Source organism: Capsicum annuum, chromosome 12 (assembly GCF_002878395.1).
Source record: "Capsicum annuum cultivar UCD-10X-F1 chromosome 12, UCD10Xv1.1, whole genome shotgun sequence".
Taxonomy (NCBI): domain Eukaryota; kingdom Viridiplantae; phylum Streptophyta; class Magnoliopsida; order Solanales; family Solanaceae; genus Capsicum; species Capsicum annuum.
This window is the reverse complement of record NC_061122.1, coordinates 232,852,379-232,864,225: the sequence shown is the minus strand read 5'-3', so window position 1 is coordinate 232,864,225 and position 11,847 is coordinate 232,852,379. Positions and strand designations below refer to the sequence as shown.

General features: G+C 43.3%; 2 protein-coding genes across 2 annotated transcripts in view; one reads left to right on the top strand and one right to left on the bottom strand.

Moving 5' to 3' along the window:
• Positions 1-2,240, top strand: part of LOC107850463 (casein kinase 1-like protein HD16) — a 13,105-nt gene extending 10,865 nt beyond the window's left edge. The window contains exons 14-16 of the mRNA XM_047401412.1: positions 370-527; positions 1,452-1,640; positions 1,921-2,240. Of these exons, the coding sequence (XP_047257368.1) occupies positions 370-527; positions 1,452-1,640; positions 1,921-1,980 (407 nt within the window). The 3' untranslated portion in view covers positions 1,981-2,240. The remainder of the gene's footprint in view (positions 1-369; positions 528-1,451; positions 1,641-1,920) is intronic.
• On the bottom strand, positions 2,194-5,291 carry LOC107850462 (metal tolerance protein 4). Its single transcript, XM_016694994.2, has 7 exons — positions 5,025-5,291; positions 4,004-4,173; positions 3,689-3,887; positions 3,398-3,576; positions 3,163-3,313; positions 2,757-2,887; positions 2,194-2,680 (listed from the first exon to the last, which is right to left on the bottom strand). Exons 1-7 carry the CDS (start codon positions 5,263-5,265, stop codon positions 2,501-2,503), a joined length of 1,251 nt encoding a protein of 416 aa, XP_016550480.2. The 5' UTR covers positions 5,266-5,291; the 3' UTR covers positions 2,194-2,500.
• Positions 5,292-11,847: the final 6,556 nt, after the last annotated feature.

Below are 11,847 nucleotides of genomic sequence, written 5' to 3'. Positions count from 1 at the left end.
CTTGTTTTAAAAAAGCATTAAGTCTATAGGAAAGTACCTTATAAATACCATGTAGATGCTCCTTCCTAGACTAATAGGTCTATCACCCTTGCCTTTTGCCCCACCCAATATTACTTGTTATGTGTCACCCGCTTACCACAAGAATGTGTCGTGATGAGAATCAAAACAGTCATGTGAATCTTCCATTTCGGACTGTAGTTTATTAAATGAATGTGCCAGTTGTGCATGTACACGCAATGAGTACTTTTTCCTCGTCTCGGTGCCAAAATGAGAATCCTGTTGTGAAGGTTTTACCTTTGTAGCTTTCGGCTCCAGGCAATGAATTTCCTGTAGAAAAAGAATGTTAAAATCATTATTTTGTATTTGCAGGCACACAGTACAGTCAGCAGTCTTATAAAGTAAGTGAGTCATTTCCGTTCAAGTGGATAAGCAAGAAGTGGAAAGAAGGGTTCCATGTAACCTCCATGGCAACTGCTGGAAGTAGGTGGGCGGTGGTTATGTCTCGCAATTCTGGTGTCAGTAGCCAGGTTGTTTCTCTTTCTTTGTCTGCATGTTTGTGATCATCTCTTCTAGCCACTTCATCTTATTTTCATTAATAAAATTTATTGTAAGAATGTAAGCCCTAGGGTTGAGAGGAGGAGACTGTCCATATCTTAATCTTTTTTTCTTTTCTTTTTCCGACAATTACTGAGAGATTGTTGAATTATAGAGATCTATTACGGGATTTGCTAGAGTGCAAAATAGTTACGTCAGGAAACTTATATTTTGGTACAAGGAAATAAGGGAGTTAATTGTATTTACTCAATGGTTGAGAGAAAACACGAATGAGTGGTGGGGCCTACGGGGCTTTAAGCATAAAGCGAGATGTGAAATGTTTCTTCGAAGTGAAGTGCCTAATTTATCTATATACAAAGTTGCTAAACATGTCGGTGGTTATAACATCAAGCTGGAATTACAGTTACTACCATCTTTTGAAAAGTGAATTAAGATTACCAGCTTTGATATCCATCATATAGTATATCAATATGTAGCAACTCAAATTAAGCGTCATTAGTAGTGATCTTTAGAAGGGGCCAGAGAAAGATAATTTTAATGGCAAAATTGATGATCACTTTTCAGTTAGTAAACCATAAGAAACAATTAGTACTTTTCATCATTAATTTCGTAATAATCGCCTGTAGTAACTCTTATAATTGAGTCCAGTCCATCAGAAGTAGCATACTTCTAAACACAACTTATCGTCATGTTATTTTGCTCTTTTTAGTAGATGCATGGCTTTTTGTCTCGCCCATTTTTATCAAAAGCTCATGTGCCTCTATGATGTTACTTCTAACTTGGTTTCATCTATTCCCACTCAGTATCCCCCCTCCCCTTCCCCTTGGTTTTTATCATGCACTATTGCACTTGTACTATTTTATGATAAAGTTGCTTTCTTTCTTTTTTCCGGATAGGTAGTGGAACTTGATTTTCTTTATCCAAGTGAAGGCATTCATAAACGATGGGACAATGGTTATCGTATTACAGCAACAGCTGCTACGTTAGATCAAGCTGCTCTTATCCTGAGTGTGCCTCGACGAAGGCCCGGGGATGAGACTCAGGAGACATTGAGAACATCTCAGTTTCCAAGCACACATGTGAAGGTAATATAGGTAGCTTGTGAATGTGTTATCATCTGATTTAGCTGAGTATGTCTACAAGAGCTTAGGTACATATACTGAGAAAATTCGTGTTCTTGCATTCATTTTCATAAAGCTAATTATTCATGGTTGCATTATGAATATTATTTGCAGTCTCGGAGTAGGAAAACCTTCAGTTTGAAGGGTTATTACATGTCACCAATGTAAAAATAGTTGGTTATTAGATGAGGATTAGTAATTCGCTTTTTAATTTGCCTTTCTTCTTTTTTGTTTTTTTGTGCAGGAAAAGTGGGCAAAAAATCTTTATCTGTCCTGTCTGTGCTATGGCCGAACTGTATCTTGAGAAGATGCAAAATCTGATGTTGGATGTTTTCCTTTCGCCCTTTTAAAATTTGCTCTTTTACTCTCTCGCTTTCAATGTCAATTGTAAGAAGTGATGATAAGTTAAATGCTTCAGTTACTATGCATAGGAAATTTTAATTGTGGTGGTACTTGCTTCTTTTTGCTTTGTTTGAATAGCGCTGTGTTTTGGTAAACTTTCTGTCTCATGTATATACAATCAACTTTCTCGTCTCCTATGTATATACAATCAACTTTCTTGTCTCTTGTGTATATCTATTTATGCTGGATACATAAATGTAAATTGCAGCTCAAGAATGTCATTACACAAGGGAGATACTTGAGCTGGATAGAAAGGATATATATTATGTTGTATAGTTTGAAGGTAGGAGAAATGCTTGAGAAATAGAAGGGGAGCCCGGAGCCGTGTGTGGAAAAGGGTTGCACTTTAATGTGTGTAATGTCGGCAGCCTATCGTGATGCTGGCTGATTCCATGGCTCAAACCTGTGATGAAAACACTCTTTTAAGGTTCATTGTTGGGAATCCTGCTGGGGACAGAGTGCTCTGGTTTGTGTTCACATTCAAAATCAATATGAACAAATGCACGTTCCACTTCAGGAAGTTTCTCGAGCTTTATTTGTAGACCCTCTCCGATAACATGTGCTTCTTTCAATGGCAAATCTTCCGGGAGTTCAATATCAACCTACGTACACCAAATTGCAAAGTCAGTCGAGTCATAGTTCAGTTAGTTCATAATACATATGCTACTGGAGACTGACCTCAACAAAATACAACACACCAAAGGTGTATGCTCGAACTGTATCAACGCGCTTCACTTGAGGGTGTCTCATAACAAGATACGTTAACTTCTGCAGAACTTCAGGAGGGGCTGACTGTCCCACTAGTGACACTGCATCAAGAAATTTTGGTTTTATTTGATGCATGGAAGATATAAGAGGACAGACTTTTGCCCTCAAGGGTGCGGTCAAGTGGTCAATGAAGTGAGAAGGGAATTGCGAGGTCTCATGCTCAAATATTGGGCGATCTCTTTCCATCTGCCTAAGTAATGGCGGACAGAGTTATTCGATATCTGTGTTGATGGGAGTTAGCAGGACGTGGAGTAGTCAAGGTGCGCGTATCGGAGTTTTCTCAAGTATACAACAACAGGAACATGTAAGTATGTACCTGCATTCTCTATCACAGTGCCTGTCCAGTTTGTGATTGTGTAAATAGCAAGGATTAGAGCACCAGCAGGATCAATCCACCAGTAGAACTTATCACCAAGTACAGCTGCTATCAACCCGACTACATTAGTAACCACATCGAAATAGTGATCCTGACAAATACATCGACAATTTAGGCAAATCGATCATCAGAAGAAGACATGGAAGCCAGAAGGTAAAGTATACCACACACACACCTTTGCATAGGCGCGGACAATGTCATTCCGTGAACTTCTGCAGTAAAGCCACAGGGCAAGTTTTACCACTGTTGCAGTTAACATGATTGAATATAACCATGCAAGCTGATTCAAAGTCATCTTTTCAGGAGGTTTATTTTCAACTAGTTGTTCCACAGCCTGGATCAACACCTGAAAACCTGAAAATGAATGCACACGATTATGCAAATCGAGGAACTTCATGTAGAACTCATATGACTCGTGCTAATTCCCTTGTTCTTTCTAGTCTCGTTTATAGCAGATTTAACATACCGAGTGTAGCCATAATAGCAGCAAACACAATGATTCCAACGGGTTGCACTCTCAACTTTCCGATGGGATATTTATAAACATTTATACTTTTCATCGAAAGATGAGTGAACCATAGTATGCCACCAGCCATGAGATCAAGCAACGAATCCAATGTAGATGCAGCGATAGCTAAGGAACCACTCTTCACCGTGGCATAGATCTGCAACACACAATATGTGTCACTACTGTGATTGCAGGACTAAGAATCGCGAGTAACACACAGTTTCTCGCGCTTGTGCTAATCAAAAGTTCGATAGAAGCAATTTCTGGTGACACCTTAAGAGCCAGAAGTAAAATGTTTGCATAATTGGAGATGGTCATTGCTCTCTCTTGTTGAGCTTGTTCTTCAAGATCCTCTTCATCGATGCCATCGGACGCGACGGCGATGTCAACTTCCTCGAATGACTTCAACGTCTCAAACTGTCTTTCATAGTATTTCTTTTCTCCTATGATCAGAAAAATTAGTCCAAAAAACAAAAATGGCAACACAGAAACCAAACATTCCTTGTCATGGGATGTTACTCTTCATACTCATACGTATCTCAACCTAAAATCTTAACTTTTCCTAATACTTCAAAATGGCAACACAAAAACCAAAACCTACATATGACACACACATTCTGCTGGTACATAATATGTTGCTCGGACACTTCAAAAATGCCAACCTCAATCCCAAATCCTTATAAGCAAACCACCAGTCCATTCCCCAACTAATGTGGGACTTTTACCCACTCTAACAGCTGGTACATAGTACGTTGCTTGAACTCCTCAAAAATGTCAACGGATGCATGTTGGATTCGCCAAAACTAGTGCATTTTTGAAGAATCCAACACGCATGCAGTATCAAAAGTGAAGAGTCCGTGCAACTTAGTACCTACATATACTCTAGGCTTGGTTGATTCGCCATTTAAGAGAAAACGATAATACGCAAGGCCAACACAACTTGGATTTCTCATTAACACATAACTAATACTTGCATAACTTATACGAGAATCTATCAGTTACTTTGTTCAAAATATAACATGGATTAACAATAGCAAAGACAAAACCAATTCTTAATTTTACAATATTCTCCACCAACAATCCGTATAGTTTTATACACCATACATTAAATCTCAACATATAGAAATACATAATGCTAACATAACTATATTATTAACAAAACATGTGATTTCTCATTAGAACTTCACATAACTAATACTTGCATTACTTATACATGGATTACGATCATGCATATTAACAACAGCAAAATAACACGAGACTAAAGTTTTTACACACCATACAATCTCTTTATTACCTTTGGTTAAGTGAGAGGATTTGGAGATATTATTAATGATGGATGAAGCTTCAGAGTCAATAATAACACAAGACTTGATCACCTTATCTGGAAGCCTTAACATAAAATCATGCCTCAGTGATGTAAATGAGTTGCGCCGGCTAAATCGCCGGCTGCTCTGACGTCCACTTCCTTTAAGCTTCCATCCCTCCAACAATGGAGTTTTATTTGTTCCATTATTACCCTCTAATTCTCCCTCCATTGTCACTGAAAACTTCAACTCATGTAGCAACTTGCACTGAGTATATATACTTAACAATAACTCCAGAGATTATTTAACATATATATATATATGTTTTTGATTATGGAAAGACATATACATATGTTGATATATATATGTTTTTGATTATGGAAAGACAAAGTCAGATGTTGGTATTAAAAAAGTACGTACTATCCTATACAGAGAAAAGTACTCTATTACCACCTTGAACTATACGTAAAAAGACTGAGATACACTCGAACTTTAGAAGGGTCCTATTACCCTTAGACTAATTAAAACCATATTTTTGACAACCTTAGTGCCTACATGGTACATATGTGGCACAACACACCGAAGGGTTCACGTAGGCACACGTGTGTGTCACGTAGGCACTAAGGTTGTCAAAAATATGATTTTAATTAGTCCAGGGGTAATTGGACCCTCCTAAAGTTCGGGTGTGTCTCAATCTTTTCGCGTATAGTTCAAGGTGGTAATAGAGCATTTTCCCAACTATATATAAAAAGTTCATACTCCTTCTGTCATAGTTTATGCTTAAGGGGTTCGGAGTATGAGGGTCAAAGTACTTAATTTTCGATGTTAATTCGGTTATACATTCTGCAAATTTAAGAAAAGAAAATATGTTTGACTTTGCAAACCGTAACACCTTCACATAAAATTGGACGGAGGGAGTATATGATTGTTACTTTAATTTTTTCTTTAAAAGGTATGTATAATTGCCAAAAAGATAAGTAAAATGGTTTCCTATGACAGTGACAACAATAAATAAATAAATAAATAAAAACTGAGGCATGGAATAAGGCAACAATTATACACATCAACATATTCTCTGACTTTGCATGTATCATATAAAAGTTAACTTTAATTTGGTGATGGGAGAGCTGACTTGGAATTACTTATTACAATAATAACAATATATTTTTTGTACTTCATGAGTCATGAAGACGATATAATATAATATATACAAATTTTATTTCTACTTTTTTTGTGTGATGGTTCGGATAGACTTTCGAGTCAAAGTTGGACTTTGTTCTTTTAAAAATTGTCTAGATTTAAATTATCTATTAAAACGTAGTTAATTGCTCCAAGGTTCATCAGCCACAATCATGCCTCAAACGGCAAAACTAATTGTTGATTAAGAAATAAAAGATTATAATATAGTTTAACAACGTTCAAAATTCTTTAATGAAATGGTCCATGGCCATAGATATTCTCTGTGCCTCTTCCATACTGCTTTGAACATTTTCTATTGTTTTTATTCTTTTTCTAAAATTCTACAATTTGGACATCTACAAAAAAATTGTAAACATTATCACATCATTGTTGAAATCATTTGCCTCTCAGAGTCCCCTGATAAGTTTATCCAGGTGGTCCGGCGGAGTCGTTGGGGCCATTTTGCAAGTCAAACGGGCGAAACGGCGCGAATGAGCCTTTTTGGCGACTTTCAGTGGTGATGGCCAACAGTTCGGGGGTGGTCTCGGGGTCCGGGCCTGGATCTAGGCGAAAATCGATAGGCGACCCCCCAGTGGGATGTGGAGCGGATATGGGTGGTTCGGTGAGGCCGCTGAGGCCATTTTGCTAGTCAAACGGGCAAAACAATGCGTACGAGCCATTTTTGGCGACTTGCCGTGGGTGTTAGTCCACGGTTCGGTGGGTTTGAGGCCCGGTCCAGGATCTGGGCGAAAATCGACTGGCATCCCCTCGACGTGCTGTGGAGCGGAATAGTGTAGTCCTGCAAGTTGTGGAGCATATCTGGATGGTTCGGCGAGGCTGCTGGGGCCATTTTACAAGTCAAATGGGCTAAACGGCGCGAACGAGTCATTTTTGGAGACTTTCGGTGGGGGTTCGCACCGATTTGGTTTGAAAACGGCCTGTTCGCATCGTTTGACTACGCAATTAGCCCCGCCGACCCCGCTAGGCCACCCTCACTTGCTTCACATATGACCAGGGTTCTACCAGTTGATTTTCGGCCCAAACGACACGCGGACCCCGAGCCCACCTAGACAACCGTGGGCTAACACCCATCGATTTGGCCCAAAAATAGTCCGTTCGCGCCGTTTTGCTAGTTTGACCACCTAAATAGCCTCACCGACCCCGTCGGGCCACCCTTACCCACTCCACACACGGACGGGGGGCCACTGGTCTATTTTTGACCCAAACCATGTCTGAGCCCTGGGCCTACCCAAACAACCGTATACTAACACCCACTGATTTGGCCGAAAAATGGCCCATTCGTACAGTTTCGCCCGTTGGCCACCCAAATAGCCCCACCAACCCTATCAAGCTACCTTCACTGTATCCACCCACGGCCGGGGGGCTGTCGGTCAATTTTTAGCCCAAACTGCGCCCAAGCCATGGGCCCACCCAGAAAATCGTGGACTACCACTCATCGATTTGGCCCGAAAATAAGTCGTTCGTGCCATTTTGCTCGTTTGACCACCCAAATGGCCCTACAGATCAGGCATGATGGGTAGCGACCTAGTGTGGGCCTTTAGGGTGGGCGAGGACTTTTAGGAGGTCAAACGGGCGAAACGGTGCGAACGGGCCATTTTCGAGCCAAATTGGTGTGCTGTAGCCAATGATTTTTGAGGAGGGCCCTGGGATCGGGCGTGTTTTTGATTGAAAATCAATCGAGCTGCCCCAGGTAGGCTGAGGAGTGGCCTAGTGTGGGCCTTTGGGGTGGGTGGGGCCGTTTGGATGTTCAAATGGGTGAAATGGCACGAACGGACCATTTTCGGGCCAAATCGATGGGCTATAGCTCATAATTTTTGGGGTGGGCATGGGGCCCGGGTGTGTTTTTAGTAAAAATCAACTAGGCTGCCCCAGACAGGTTGGGGAGCGGCCTAGTGTGGGCTTTTAGGGTGGGTGGGGCCGTTTAGGTGGTCAAACGGACAAAATGGTGTGAATGGGCCATTTTTGGGCCAAATCAGTATGCCCACGATTTTTGGGGTGGGCCTAGGGGCCGGACGTGTTTTTGGCAAAAAAATGATCGAGTTGCCACAGGCAGGCTAGGGGCGGCCAAGTGTGGGCCTTTTTTAAGAACGAGGCGGTTAACGACGCAAACGGGCTATTTTTGAGCCAAATTGGTATGCTATAACCCATGGTTTTTGGGGTTGGCCCGACGACCGGGCATGATTTTGGTTAAAAATCTACCAGGCTTCCCCAGGTAGGATGTTGAGCGGCCTAGTATAGGCCTTTTTTAAGAACGGGGCGGTTTGGGAGGTTAAACTGGCAAAACAGCATGAGCAGGTTATTTTTGGGCCAAACGGTGATGCTATACCCCATGGTTTTCGGGGAGGGCCTGGGGGTCGGGCGTAATTTTGGATGAAAATCAATCGAGCTATCCCAGGTAGGTTGGAGAGCAGCCTACGGTGAGACTTTTTTGAGAATGGGGTAGTTTGAGTGGTCAAACGGGCGAAACGGCATGAACGGGCTATTTTAGGGCCAAACCAGTATGCTATACCCCACAATTTTTAGGGTGGGCCAGGGGCCAGGTGTCATTTTGGCCGAAAATCGATTGGACTTCCCAGGCAGGCTAGGGAGCGGCCTAATATGGGCCTTTTTTTAAGAATGGGGGTTTGGGTGGCCAAACGGGCTAAACGGGGCAAATGGGTCATTTTTGGTCCAAATCGGTGTGCTATATCCCACGGTTTTTGGGGTGAGCCCAGGGGTCCGAGTGTGATTTTGTCCAAAAATCTACTGGGCTGTCCCAGGCAGGCTTGAAAATAGCCTAGTGTGGGCCTTTTATGAGAACGGGCCAGTTCGGGTGGTCAAACAGGTGAAACAACTCGAATGGCCCATTTTTGGGCAAAATCGGTGTGCTATAGCCTATATTTTTTAGGGTGGGCTAGGGGCCCGACGTGATTTTAGCCAAAAATTAATTGGGCTACCCCAGCCAGGCTGGGGAGCGGCCTAGTGTGGGCCTTTTGTGAGACGGGGCAGTTTGGGTGGTGAAATAAGTGAGACGATGCTAACGGGCTATTTCGAGCCAAATTGTTGTGCTATAGCCCACGATTTTGGGGTAGGCCCAGGGTCCGAGCGTTATTTTGGCCAAAAATAATTTGGATTGCCCCAGGCAGGCTAGAGAGCGACTTAGTGTGGGCCTTTTTTGAGAATGGGGTGGTTGGGTGGTCAAATGGGTGAAACAATGCGAACAAACCATTTTTGGGACAAATCGGTGTGCTATAGCCCGTGATTTTTGGGGTGGGCCCAAGGGCCAGGCGTAATTTAGGCCAAAAATTGATTGGGCTGACCCAGGTAGGCTCAAGAATGGCCTAGTGTGGGCCTTTTTTGAGAACGGGGTGGTTTGGGCGGTCAAACGAGCAAAACAATGCGAACAGACTAATTTTGGGCCAAATTAGTGTGCTATATCCATGATTTTTAAGGTGGGCCTGGGGGCCGGTATTTATTTTGGCCAAAAATTGATTGGATTGCCCTAGGCAGGCTGTGAAACGGCCTAGTGTCGGCCTTTTTTGAAAAGGGGGTGGTTTGGGTGGTCAAACGGGCAAAACAACAGGAATGGGCAATTTTTAGGCCAAATTGGTGTGCTATAACCTACGATTTTTGGGGTGGGCACGGGGATCACATGATTTTGGACGTAAATTGATTGGGCTACCCCAGGCAGGCTGAGGAGCAATTTAAAGTGGTTCTCATTTGAGAACGGGGCAGTTTGGGTGGTCAAACGGGCACAATGGTGCGAACGGACCATTTTCAAGCCAAATCGGTGTGGTATAACCCAGGTTTTTAGGGTGGGCCCGAGTGTAGAGCATGATTTTAGCTTAAAATCGATCGGGCTACCCCAGGCAGACTTGGGAATTGCCTAGTGTTGGTCTTTTTTAATAACGGAGCAGTTTGGGAGGTAAAATGGGCAAAACAATATGAACAACCCATTTTTGGGCCAAATCGATGTGCTATAGCCCACGGTTTATGGGGTGGGCCTGAGGGCTGTGCGTGATTTTTGCTGAAAATCAATCGAGCTGCCCCAAGTAGGCTGGGGAGCGGCCTAGTATGGGCCATTTTTTAGAACGGAGTGGTTAGGAGGGTCAAATAGGCAAAACGGCGTGAACGGGCTTTTTTGGACCAAATCGATGTGCTATAGCCCATAATTTTTGGGGTGGACCTAGGGGACCATGCGTGATCTTGGCTAAAAATCAACCAGGATGCCCCATGTAGGCTGGGGAGTGACCTAGTGTGGTCTTTTTTTGGGAACGGGGAAATTTGGGAGGTTAAACATTAAAAATAGTGTGAACGGGCTATTTTCGGGCCAAATTGGTGTGCTATAGCCCACAATTTTTAGGGTGGGCTCGGGCCCAATCGTAATTTTAGCTTAAAATCGAATGGGCTTCCTTAGGTAAGCCGGGGAGCAGCCTAGTGTGGCTTTTTTTAGAGAACGGGGCGATTTGGGTGGTCAAATGGACAAAATAGCTCGAACGAGCTGGTTTCGCACCAAATCAGTGTGCTATAGCCCATGATTTTTAAGGTAGGCTCGGGGGACGGGCATGAATTTGGCTTAAAATTGATCGAGCTTCCCTAGGAAGGCTGACGAGTGGCCTAGTGTGAGCCATTTTTGAGAAGGGATGGTTCGGGTGGTCAAACAGGCCAAACGGCACGAACGAGTCGGTGTACTATAGACCATAATTTTTAGGGTGGGCCCAGGGGTCGAGCGTGATTTCAGTCGAAAATCGACTGGGATGCCCCAGGTAAGATGGATGGCGACCTAGTGTGGGCTTTTTTTGAGAACGAGCTGGTTTGGGTGGTCAAACAATTGAAACAGTGCTATAGTCCATGGTTTTTTAGGTGGGCCTGGGGGCCGAACATTACTTTTGTCAAAAATTAGTCGGGCTGCCCAAGACAGGCTAGGGAGTGGCCTAGTGTGGACCTTTAAATTTTCGTGGCTATTTGGGTGGACAAACAGGCGAAACGACGTGAACGAAATATTTTTAGGCTAAATCGATGTGCTATAGCCGACGATTTTGAGGGAAGGCTGGGGGTTCGGGCGTACTGTGGGTCAAAAATCAATCGATGCATGCTAGGGAGGTTGGGGATCATTTCAATATGGTCTGTTTAAATTTTTGTAGCTATTTCGATGGACAAAAGGGCGAAACGGCACGAACAGGGCATTTTTGGGCCAAATTAATGTGCTATAGCCTATGGTTTTAGGGTGGGCCCAGGCGTGTTGTGGATCACAAATCATCCAGTGTGTGCTGGGAGGTTGGAGATGATCATCCTAGTGTGGTCTGTTTTAATTTTTGTGGCTATTTGGGTGGACAAATGGGCGAAACGGTGCGAACGGGGTATTTTCGGGCCACATTGGTATGGTATAGCCCACAGTTTTGGGGGTGGGCTCGTGTTCTGGGTGTGCTGTGGGCTGAAAATCTACTGGGGCATGCCAGGGAGGTTGGGGATCATTCCAGTGTGGTTCGTTTAAATTTTCGTGGCCATCTGGGAAGACAAACGGGCGAAACAGCACGAACGGGGCATTTTTGGGTCAAATCGGTGTGCTATAACCCACGGTTTTGGGGGTGGGCCTGGGGTCTGTGCATGCTGTAGGTCGAAAATTGATCGAGG